The sequence below is a fragment of the Gracilinanus agilis genome, chromosome 5 (assembly GCF_016433145.1).
Source record: "Gracilinanus agilis isolate LMUSP501 chromosome 5, AgileGrace, whole genome shotgun sequence".
In the NCBI taxonomy this organism is placed as follows: domain Eukaryota; kingdom Metazoa; phylum Chordata; class Mammalia; order Didelphimorphia; family Didelphidae; genus Gracilinanus; species Gracilinanus agilis.
Genome location: NC_058134.1, coordinates 95542506 through 95555397, shown reverse-complemented (window position 1 = coordinate 95555397; position 12892 = coordinate 95542506). Strand labels below are relative to the sequence as shown.

The following is a 12892-nucleotide window of genomic DNA, read 5'->3' as shown; positions in this document are numbered from 1 at the left end:
TATAAGATTACTATTCTGAAAATAGAAACATAGTCCAAATATACCTGGAATCTTAATGTTTTTTAAGAATCTATAATTCTCACTGCCATACTTGTATTGGCAATAACCACAAATTTAGTTCTAAAATTTTCATTAAATACAAAAATATATATAATGTGTGTTATCCAAAGTTTTAACAGGTATAACATTTATCTTTTTTACTATTTACACAATTATAGTTGGGTAAATTAAAACATTTTCAATTAAAGTAAATACACTGATGTATTTTAAAAATAAAATATCATTTTTAACATACTTACATCTTTCAGGAGCCTGGTCAATGTGTTCTGGACAGAGAAGGGAGAAATTGCTGAAATCCTGAAAAGTGCCTGCTCCAGCAGCACAAGGGTAATGGTACATCTGGGTACATTTTTCTTCACAGCATTTGATAGTGGCTCCAAGGTGCTTACAAAATGCACATCGCTGAAAGTAAAGGTGGGGGTGGGGAAGATCTCCTTAAAACTTTGACATTTAAAATTAGGGGTCTTAAAAGAAATGCTTCTTTTTAAGCTATCGATAAAATAGTTCAGAACCCAATCACACTAATATATTTGTAAAAAGGATTCAAATAAAATGACAATTTTACAGAGATGTTTTTGTTTATCAATGGTTCACATTAATGTTGCTGATGGTATGTTCCTTTTTTAATGTTCCTTTTTTAAAAAATTATAAATGTGAGGGGGCAGCTGGGTAGTTCAGTGGATTGAGAGTCAGGCCTAGAGACAGGAGGTCCTAGGTTCAAATCCGGCCTCAGACACTTTCCAGCTGTGTGACCTTGGGCAAGTCACTTGACCCCCACTGCCCACCCTTACCACTCTTCCACCTAAGAGCCAAAACACAGAAGTTAAGGGTTTAAAAAAAAATTATAAATGTGACTAAAAGGACAGAAAATTAGAACTTAACCATTAAATAAAAAATAAAACAAATATATCCTAACACACTATCTAAAATGTCTATTGCAATGTAACTATCTTAATGAATATGCCTAATAAACACTTGAAACAATATGCTATGGACTGATAAACATTAAGGATGTGTAAAGTTTAGAGAAAGTGTGTTTACCTTCCGTTTTTACCTCACTACAGATAATATAGTGAAGTGGAAAAAAACAAATTTAAATTCTAATTGATACCCTATTCACAGTGTTACTTTGTTTCCTTGTCTGAAAAATGAGGATAAAACAATTCTTGACCTACAACCTCGCAGTTATTATTAAAAAATTTAATTTGTAAATCTTAAGGTATAATATAAATCTATGTTAATTTTCCTTTATCAAACTGCTGTTAACAAGAAGCAAAACAGACCCTGACTTTTTTACTTTCACTTCATTCCCCTCCAGAGAGGCATATACTAACTGGACATGTATTATTCAAATGTCTATCTTTTTTGTCCTTAAGGCTATGCTTTCCAGATAATAATTTATCAAAAAAATTTGAGGCCACACCAAGTTTATTAGGATGTTTTTAAGATCAAGTCAAATTATGAAAAAAAGTAAAACAAATTATAAACTAAACCTTTTGCCTTCAATGTGACTCTGGGCAAGTTACTTAACTCTAATTGCCTAATCCTTCCCATTCTTTTTCTTAGAACTGACACTAAGGTAAAAAGTGTTTTTTTTTTTTAATACCATTTAAGAAATATTAGAGGGGAAATTTACACTTGCCACAAAACTACTTTAGGAGAATGGAACCTCTAACTGCTTTGAGAAGGGCTAGAATATGCCCAATGCATCAATTTATAACATTATACAAAGGTGCTAAGAGAAAGGCTTAAAACAATGCCCTAATGACATTTTATTTAATCTTTCAAATTTATTTGCTGCCAACTAGGTACCTAATAAAAAAGCTTCTAGTATCTAAGAGTACATTTTATGTAAAATGTTTTTCTTCCTATCAACTTAATTCAATCTTTTAAAAACTATATATTAGCATTTGTTATATAAGAAAATGTGATTTCCCACCCCCCCCAAAAAATATGGCCTCAGACACTTTTTAACTGTGTGACCCTGGGCAAGTCACTTAACCCCCTTTGCCTAGCCCTTACCACTCTTCTGCCTTAGAACCAATATACAGTACTGATTCTAAGACAAAAGGTAAGGGTTTAAAAAAAAAAAGAAAGAAAGAAAAGGAAAAAGTGATTTTTGAAAAAAGTTGTTAAGAAATAAATTTCTTGATTGAACTTCTATAAAAGCTCAGGTTATAAATCTATTTAGCATCTGGGACTTATCTGAAATTTACCAAGGTTATCTGATGTAATTATGATTATATATTTGACTGATATTTAGAATAGGAAAGATATTCAGTTACTGAATGGCTCATAAATTTTAAAATTTCATTGGCCAAGAATTTTAAACCCCCAAGCCCCATTTATTTTGTTTTTTACTGCTCAAATAATTTCTTACCTATTCTGTTATCTAATGAATACAATCACATGCTCAAAACAACAGTGAATGAGAATGCAGCTCACCACTTACAAATGTAGTCTTTAAAAAAATGTAATTACCTAATACCTATAGGATAAAAAAGAAGATACTGAAAATAAAAGTTCCCCAAATGATTAGAATACCTACATTACATAGGATTTCAAAAAGAACTCAAAAGACACCAGACACAATGAATGATCTGTTTTATGAAATAATAGCTAGCAAGCTAAAGTTTCTTTAAAATTTATGTTTAAAAATACACAAAACACATATATATTATCCACCCCTACTTTTTTTATGTTCCTGAACTCAATGGACTTCTGTTAAGGAAGTTACAATACTGTTGGGGAGACAAGATTCATGAAAAATTATGCAATTATTAATATCTAAGATAAACAACAAAGAATATCAAAATGTAGAACACAGTTAATTGCAAAAAATCTTACAGAACTTCAGAAACTAAAATAGTCTGAGAAGATCCAAACACCATAATATCCTTTCTCTGTTGCCAGGATCATTGAACTACAAGAAGACCTCCCCAAGTTAAGATAAGAGACTGTAAGAATGCTATTTCCTTCTAGAGAAAGAACTGTGAGAATGCAGTTCAAATAATACAATTTTCCACTCCTTAATTTGGATTTTTGTTTCATATGATTATTCACTTACAAAAATGAATAAAATAGATAAATGTTTTGCATGATAATACATATGTATGACCCAGATTGAATTGCTTGCCAGCTCCAGGATGGGGGAGGGAAGGGAAGATGGTGATCATTCTCCAAAACTGCTCTACTTATATTACACAGTAAGCTAAGTCAGAGTAACACTTTATCTATTACTTAATTCTGTATACCCAGCACTTAGAATAATGCATATCACACAGCAGGTACTTGATAAATTCTTGCTGACAGACTGAATAGAAAACTCTGAAATTGTTCCCTACAATAATATCCTATCCTATCTTATCCTCTCTCTCATTCTTGCTAAACCTCTTCATTGTTCTCAATTCTAACCTCTAATACTTCTACCCCTCCATGTTTTCCTATTCCATACCTTTCATATGGTCACCTTTCACAGTCTTGACTTTATGGTTGCCCAACTCGTTTACTATTAGCTATACTCAAATCCCATCAACTTGTCCTATCAGCAGTCAAATCTTACACAACTGAGGGTCACCTCCACTAACCTGTAATGCTCCTACTCAAAGCAAAAAGAGAAAAGTCACACAGTAGTCCCAAGTTGAGTACAAATATCTCATCTAGAGTTAACTGAGGCCTTGTTGCTGCATTTTATTTCTCATAATTTTTCTTTCACACTTTTATTCTGCACTATTCCAAGCACTTTAAACTTTTCAGAAGAAAAATCATTCAGGACCACCTCCCACTTCACTACTCCAAACCTCAAAAATCTTCTACCTTATTCTCAAATTTCTCATCCTTTCTTCCACTCTCATCTAAAGAAAGATGACTCTTCTCTTTGCAAAGGCCAATACTTCAGGTTCTGTTCCACCTCATCATTCACGGAAACTTGCTCAAAGTTCTCCAATCAAAATCCACCTAGTTCTTTGGCTCTTTCCTTTCTGCCTACAATTATGGTCATGTCTACACTCACTCTCTCATGCTCTATCTCTGGTTCTAGCACTTCAAGCATTTTCTTTCAAGTCCAAATCCTGGAAAAGTTCACCTCTACAAGTTACCTCCCATTTACATATAATCTGCTTTCACACTCTGACACTCAAATAAAACTCCCCTCTTTGTAGAGGGTGCTAGACCAGGAATCAGGAAGCTCTGAGTGATAATAGTGCCTTAGACTAGTTTTACGACAAGAGCAAGTCACTCGACATCTTTAATGCCACAGTGTTCTCAACTGTAAAACAGAGACCTAATCCACAGTATTGTAAGGATCAAATTGAGATAACAGTTATAAAGTACTTAGAATTGTTTCTTGTATATAATAGGCACTTAATAAAAGCTAGGTCCCATATCCATCCCATTTCTCCCCAAGACCGCCAGCAACAGCAACTGTAAAATCCAATGACCTTTTCTCTATCTTCATTCTACTTGTGTTCTCACATGTCACTAAAAATTCTTCCTCCTAGATAGTCTCACCTTACTGTGACTGCCTATGCTACGAGACTCATTCTAGTTAGTATCCCTTTACAAGTGGTTTCTTATCTGCCACCCCCAAAATTGGTCTTTGTTGAGTCTTTCCTTCTTGATAGGGCAGTTCTTTACCTAAGGTAACTATTATCTCACTTCATGCATTTAAAAATATTCTGTGGGGGCACCTAGGTGACTCAGTAGATGTAGTACCAGGCCTAGAAACAGGAGATCCTCAGTTCAAATCTGGCTTGAGATACTTCCTAAGCAGTGTGAACCTGGGCAAGCCACTTAACCCACTGCCTAGTCCTTACTCCTCTTCTGTCTAGGAACTAATATTTCATACTTCATATTATAAGACAGAGCTAAGGGTTTTAATTTTAAAATAACAATAAAATATATATATTCCGAGGTGTCAAAAGCCTTCATCAGATTGCCAAAAACCCTCTCTCAATTGTTTCATTTTCTGCATAATATGCTAATAACATTAGCAATTAATATTTTAATTATTTCTATATAGATAGATCCAAATATATCCAGCCCCCGTCTATCTTCTAAGCTCTACCAGAGGAGTCAGGGGAAGGAAATAAAGTTATTAACTAGAGGTAGGAAGTTATCTTAGAATCATAATAGTTGAAATCATGGGAAATAATAATATCAAGAAAAATTATGCAGGGAGCAAAGAGAAGAGGGCAATGAAAGATCCATGGGGTATGGGTAGGTCCATCATCTACAGTTAGTGATCACAACCAAAATAAACCAGCAAAGGAAACTCAGGTCATCACCAAAAAGGTACAATATTCATGAAAGAACAGTGTCACCAAAAACCTGGAAAGGAGACATATCAAGTAAGAGACACAGCCAAAAGAAGTGCCAAAAAGGGTGGTAATCAAGGTGAAAGGCAGTAGAGGGATTGAAAAAAGGCAATTAAATATGGCATGTAAAACAGCACTGATAACAGTTGAAAGATGAATTCAGAGGTCAGATTGAAAAAAAATTAAGAGAAATGGAAACAAGAACATTTTATTAACTCCCTACTAAAGAAGTGTAAATACATACAAATATGAATAATATGGAAATAGGTTTTAATCAATAATATATGTATAACCCAGTGGAATTGCTTGACAGCTATGAGAGGGGGAGGAAAGAGGGGAGGGAAATAACATGAATCATGTAACCATGGAAAAATATCCTAAATAATTTTTTGTTAAAAAAAAAAAGTAGTAGTTTAAATACAAAACAATGATCTATCCAGGTTACATGGAGCAGGTGAGGTTTTGTCAACATGAACAGAGAAAATAGGCAAATATATAAGATACTGAACTCAGAATTATAAGACCAGGATTAAAATATACAGTGGCAGAGAAGATGATAGTGAGGAAATAGAAAGAAAAGTCTAAGAAAAAGATCACTTATCAGGGTCCAAAGAAACAGGGCAGGAAGAGAGAAGAATAAGTTGATGTGTTTCAGGTAAGGTTGGAAAGGTAGCCTGGAACCAAACTGTTAAAGTGCATGACCAAAAGTATAAGAAATTAGGAACTTTTGAAATATCAATCAACACACATTTATTACGTAAACATTTCCTATTTGCCAGGCACCATGCTAAGTATTGGGGGATACAAAAAGAGACAAAAGACATCTATTAAAAGCTAACAGAAGACAACAACATGCAAACAAAGTAAGTCATAAACAGGTAAAATAGGAAATAATTAATGGAAGGGAGACATTGGAATTAAAAGGTTTCCTATAGAAAATAAGATTTAGATGAAATTTAAAAAAAGCCAAAGAGTTCAATAGTCAAAATGAAAGGACCACAGTCTAGGAATAGAAATAGTCAGAGAAAATATCTAGAAATCTAGTGCGTGAAACAGCCAAAAAGACTATGATAGTTGATAAAAGATGATAAGCAATGAGAAGTCCACTTTAGACCCAAATAAGCTGATGCAGAATGAAGTAATGTAAGCCAAGAAAACATTAATTACAATGTGGAAAATAGAAATAACAATAACAGCCAAAAAAAAGTTTCCTAATGTAATGAAAAAAGAAAAATCAAATGGAACTCAAATAGAGATAAAAGAACATACACCCAATATATACATTCATGGAAGTGAGAGAGTCAAATAAGTTAAACATAATACATGTTTTGGGACTTTTTCAATGTATAGATCAATAGTGTTGACGTATTTCCTCTCTGAAAAATACTATTTGGGTGGGCAGCTGGGTTGGTGGGCAGTGAACTAAGAGCCAGGCTTAGAGACAGAAGGTCCTGGGTTCAAATATAATTTCAGACACTTCCTGTGTGATCCTGGACAAATCACTTAACCCCCATTGCAGAGGCTTCACCACTCTTCTGCCTTAGAACTAATACACAGAAGCAATTCTAAGATGAAAGGTAAGGGTTTTATTTTTTCATATATATACTATTTGACATTTTTCTTTGTGAGGAGAAATATAAGGATATAGAGTCTATAGTGACGTAAGAAACAGAAAATATCAATAAAAACTTAGTTTAAAAAAAAAGATCAATAGAACAGCCTAGTTAAGGAAAATCAGAAACAAGTAAACTCAATAATTTAGGATTCAATAATCCAAGAAACAAAGATTACTTATGACAGAGCTCCCTATGTTTTTAACTACTAAGAAAACTGGACTAGATTACAAAACATGGAATACTAAATTACAAGTTTGAACATTCTCTTATATACAAAACATAACCACTGTATGTTTTAATGGAAAAGTAATATGACTAGACCTATGGATAAGGAAACCAAATATAGGCTGGAAATGATTGGGGAAGAGGTTAAGAGCCAAATGCTATGGTAAGTTAGGGTAACAATTTCTAAAATGATCATGAAATTAGATTAAGCTAATTTCCAAATTTAGGTTAGTTTGTCATTAATTTCATCCATATAATTGCTTGTTTATTTTCAATTATGAGGTTTGGGGGAATGGATCTAAGTGAAAGTATCAAAGTTGTAGTTCTCAATGAACTCATTCAAAGACTATCAAAGATTTGGCATTCAAAAGCCCACAACCACATCACACTTGTCATACTGAAGAGCAACTTAGTTAAGTGAAGTTTAAAAGAATGTAAAGAATTAACAGATTACTGCTAAAAAAGTCTAAATAATCCTCAGAAAAAGGTCAAGACAGTCAGAGTGAACAGGCAGCTGAAGAGCTTATTATTGATTCCTTCTCAGTGTATCACTTTATGGGCAAGACAAGAGATTGGCAAGACTCAAGATTGGGGGGAAAAATCCTATGAAAATCTATTTTTTATTTTAGGCTATATCAAAACTATTGATATTACAACCTGATGTAAACCTTTAAGATCAGGGTATCTTCTTCTATTATACTTTCTTAAAAAAAAAAATCTTTTTTAAAAAATCCATTTCATCTGGAAGTTATAACCACATTGAAGCAATAATGAATTCCATAAATATTTTTACACATAGAGTGGAATTCTTTAAAAATTCCAGAAATTCCTAAAATGAAATAATATGTTAAGAAAGTCACAAAAACTTGAGGTAAAGATAAATAAGCTTTGATGGCCAGAAAATTTGTTTTAAACCTCACCAAAAACCTGTAAACTATAAAAATCAAACCTGGACTTAAAAATTAAGTATTTACTTAATATCCAATGTAGCAAATAAGGTTTAAGATGAAAGATGTTGAAATCTCATAAAATCTAAGCCAAATTACATTTTTAAAACTTGTGACAAAAAAAAAAGCAAAAAACGAAAAACAAATAATGAGGTAACAGGATGGGAGCTCAGTGGATAGAGACCTAGGTTTGGAATCAGGAATGTTCATCTTCATTGGTTCAAATCCAGCCTCAGACATTTACCAGCTGTGTAACCTTGAGCAAATTACTTAACCCTGTTCATCTCTGTTACCCAGCTGTAAAATAAGATGGGAGAAGAAAACAACAAACCGCTTGAATCTGTTTGCAAAATACAACCCAAAATGGGGTCAGGAAGAATCAGACAAGACTGAAACAATTTAACAAAAAAAAATGTGTATTAAAAGTTCTTTAAAGACAGAAAAATTGTGAAGTATATCACATAAACCAAATTATTTTAATTGATCCCAAGTATTTTATATATCATTGTAGCATGTAATTGAGGATAATAATAGCCTTTACTAGAGCAGGAGTACAGAGAAGAGAGAACGATGAATGGTTGCAAGCGGTAGGTACAATAGTCAAAATTCATAGGAGTTGGCAAAGTCAGGAATTAAAGCATGTATAACAGGAACAAAAAGACTGGGTGTAGAAATGTGGGTGACCTCATGAAAAGCAGAAATGGCTCAAGGTGAACAGATGCTGATAGGTGTTATATAAATAAATGGGCAGATGGAGGGAGAGATAAACTGAATACTACCACTGCTAATTGTAGCAGCAGTGATAGTTCAGATAGGTGGCTAGTACAAGATCAACTGAAGCTTGCCACCTAGCTAGATGATGTAACACCTCCCTCCTTTATAACAGTGTCCAGGCAGGATCCTTCAGGTCAATGAATGTATCCCTTCTGGTCCCACCTGGGGTTGATTGATGATAGATACTGGGCTCTATTAGCCTTGGTAACAGTTTATCTGACTGCGTGACTCCCTTCTCAGAGAAGCTATGAACAACCACTCCAGGAAGGTACTTGAATAGTTTATCTATATTTTAGCAAAGATGGAGTATTGGGGAAATGGGTAGAGGAATTGGGAAACCCTAAGTAATTGATAAGAATAAACCCTCAGAGCTGTAGGCAGGTAATTGATTCTGGTTAGTTAGCTCCTCTGGCTCAGCCTGGCCACAGCCAAACCAGAGCAAGCAAGCTGCTGTTGGATATCTTTCAGCTTCTTCTTCCTGCTAGATGTTATGCCTATACTGCCTTCAGGATCCACCCCTTTTCCACCCTCTTCTTCTTCTCCTGCCCACCTCCCGGATCCCTCCCGGGCTCTGGAATACCTAGATAACTACAGATGATTTGAATTCCTAAATATCTAGGGGCAGTAGGATCAGAAGAGCGATGGTCTGGGTACAGGTTGGCAATGCTAGTCAGGTACAAGACAGGAGGATCTTGCAAGGTTGAGCCAAGCAAGTCACCAATCCCCAAAAGACCAGGATCCACAGATCTCAGGTCCAAGGGAAGTGAAAGGAACGAAAAGCCAGGGCTGCCAGTGTATTTATACCCCGCCCCCCCCCCGGCCAACCATTTTCTCCCCTGTCCTCACGGCCTTTGGGAACATTCTAAGATCCAAAGGTCCTCACCCGTCAATCAAGGGTGAGACTCTCTGCTCCCAGAGTTTCAATATAACATAGGTTACAATTTACATTGCTGAAAGGCATTCCAAAATCAAAAGGATCGTCAATCTACTCCATTATAAAAAGGTATATAAACTGTATAATAGGACTAGAAAATAGTAGACATAATAACTATAATATAAAATATAAGAACAATAGAAAAGGAATTTGAAGTAATAATACTAAACTCAGACATGTCAAGAATTGTGAGGATATAACTTACTTCATTGTTGTGGCAAGAAACATGGATGTGGACATACACTTGTCAACTACATATGCTATCAGACATGACCAGAATGTTTGATGGCTTTGTTAGGACTCTTTTTTCCTTTCCCTTCTTCCTCCCCTACCCACTCAAAAATTATTTCTTTTGAGGGTTTCTTGGATTGGAAAGAGGAGAATATATTTTAAAATAAGTGGGATAAGGGGACAGTTGGGTGGCTCGGTGGATTGAGAGCCAGGACTAGAGATAGGAGATCCTAGGTTCAAAACACTTGCCAACTGTGTGACCCCAGGCAAATCACTTAATCCTCATTGCCTAGCTGTTACCACTCTTCTACCTTGGAACCAATACATAGTATTGATTCCAAGATGGAAGCTAAGGGTTTTAAATTTTAAAAAATTAAAATTAAAAAATAAGTAGGATAAAAACCAAAAAGCATTAACAAAATAGAATTTAAAAAAATAACCTGGTTATACTAACAAACTTCTCAATCACTAACATGCCATATACCCAAGGTTTTTATAAAGAATTCTATAGAAATAATACTCTGGAAATAATCATAGGTCATATTTAATGTAGAATTTTATATTTTAAAAGGAAACCATTTCTCCTTAATCTCTCAAATTTTACTATAATATTACAATAACCTCATTTCCTATTATTCCATAGGGCAAAAACTCCATACACCAACAACAATATATATACTACTTTCCTTTTGTTACTGTTATATTCAAACCCTGAGAAATGTTGGCCTCACCTTCATTGACAGGGGAGTTGGAGACATCGGAATGTTCCCAGATGCCAAGAGCCAGGGGCAAAAGTCAGTAGGCCTGAGAATATAAATACCTCTAACAGCCATCTGGGAGGGGTCTTTGACCATTGATCTTTGGTTCTCTCTCTGGATCTCCCTAGATCTTTAGGTCTGAATCATCATAACTCTTTAGGTCTCTGGATCCCTGGGTAGTGACAGAAGGAAGGTCTGAGAAGAAAGGGTGGTTAAGGGTTGAATACTTCCTGAAGGCTGTCAACTAAGAAAGCTGAGAGGAATCACCAAACAGCTGCACCAACAGAGCAGATTACTTCTCTGGTTTGGCAATGGCCAAGCTGAGCCAGAGGGGTTGTGAAGAATAACTCCAGCTTTACTGAATCAATAGCCTCCAGTCTTGAGTGATTATAGATTATAGATATTAGACTGACAGGGTCTCCAATCCCAAATCTGTATCCTGATTATCCTTTCTCTGATTATCCTTTCTTAATTAAGAACACAGATATAGTATTTAACAAGTACCTTCCTTAGTGGTCATTATATCAGGACCCTTGGGGAGGGAGCAAACGTGTCAGATGAACATTTGGAAGAACAAAAGATCAAGAATTATCAAGGGAAATAATGAAAAAAATACATGAAGGAAAGTGGCCTAGCAGTACCAGATATCAAACTATACTATAAAGCAGCGATCATCAAAACAATGGCCAAGAGACAGAAGGGAGGATGGGTGGAATAGACTTGGAGTAAGTGACGTCAGCAAGACAGTCTATGATAAACCCAAAGAGCTCGACTTCTGGGAAAAAAATTGACTATTTGACAAAAACTGCTGGGAAAATTGGAAAACAATATGGGAGACTTTAGGTTTAGATCAACATCTCACACCCTACACCAAGACAAATTCAGAATGGGTGAATGGCTTGAATAAAAAGAAGGAAACTATAAGTAAATTAAGTGAACTTATCAGATCTCTGGAAAAGGAAAGATTTTAAAACTAAGCAAGCGTTAGAAAAAAATTACAAAATGTAAAATAAATAACTTTGATTATATTAAATTAAAAAGGTTTTGTACAAATAAAAACAATGCAACCAAAATCAGAAGGGAAACATCAAACTGGGAAAAAAATCTTTATAACAAAAAACTCTTGACAGAAGTCTTATTACTCAAATATACAAGGAACTAAATAAATTGTATTAAAAAAAGCCATTCCTCAATTGATAAATGGGGAAGGGACATGAATAGGCAATTTTCAGATAAAGAAATCAAAATTATCAATAAACACAGGAGAAAGTGTTCTAAATCTCTAAGAATTAGAGAAATGCAAATCAAAACAACTCTGAGGTACCATGTCACACCTAGAAGATTGGCTAAAATGACAGCAAGGGAGAGTAATAAATGTTGGAGGAGATATGGCAAAATTGTGACATTAATGTACTACTGGTGGAGTTGTGAACCGATCCAACCATTCTCGATGGCAATTTGGAACTATACCCAAAGAGCGCTAAAAGACCGCCTGCCCTTTGATCCAGCCATACCACTGCTGGGTCTTTACCCCAAAGAGATGACAGGTAAACAGACTTGTGCAAAAATATAGCCACGCTTTTTGTGGTGGCAAAAAAACAAAACAAGGGTATGCCCTTCAATTGGAGAATGGCTGCACAAATTGTCGTATATGTTAGTGATGGAATACTACTGTGCTCAAAGGAATAAAAACTGGAGGAATTCCATGTGAACTAGAATGACCTCCAAGAATTGATGCCGAGGGAAAGGAGCAGAACCAGGAGAACCTTATACACAGAGATGGATACACTGTGGTAAAATCGAATGTAATGGACTTCTGTACTAACAACAATGCAATAACCCAGGACAATTCTGAGGGATTTATGGAAAAGAATGCTACCCACATTCAAAGGAAGAAACACAGAAGAAAAACAACTGCTTGAACACATGGGTTGATGCAGACATGATTGGGGATGTAGACCCGAAAGGCCCACATCAATGCAACCATCAATAATATGGAAATAGGTCTTGATTGATGCCACATGTTAAAACC

At 35.0% G+C, this 12892-nt stretch overlaps 1 protein-coding gene across 1 annotated transcript in view; it reads right to left on the bottom strand.

Moving 5' to 3' along the window:
• The window catches only part of KMT2C (lysine methyltransferase 2C), a gene marked incomplete at its 5' end in the record, with an annotated part of 335980 nt that overhangs the window by 215280 nt on the left and 107808 nt on the right, over positions 1–12892 (bottom strand). Inside the window, one exon of the mRNA XM_044678960.1 lies at positions 300–462. Within this exon, the coding sequence (XP_044534895.1) occupies positions 300–462 (163 nt within the window). The remainder of the gene's footprint in view (positions 1–299; positions 463–12892) is intronic.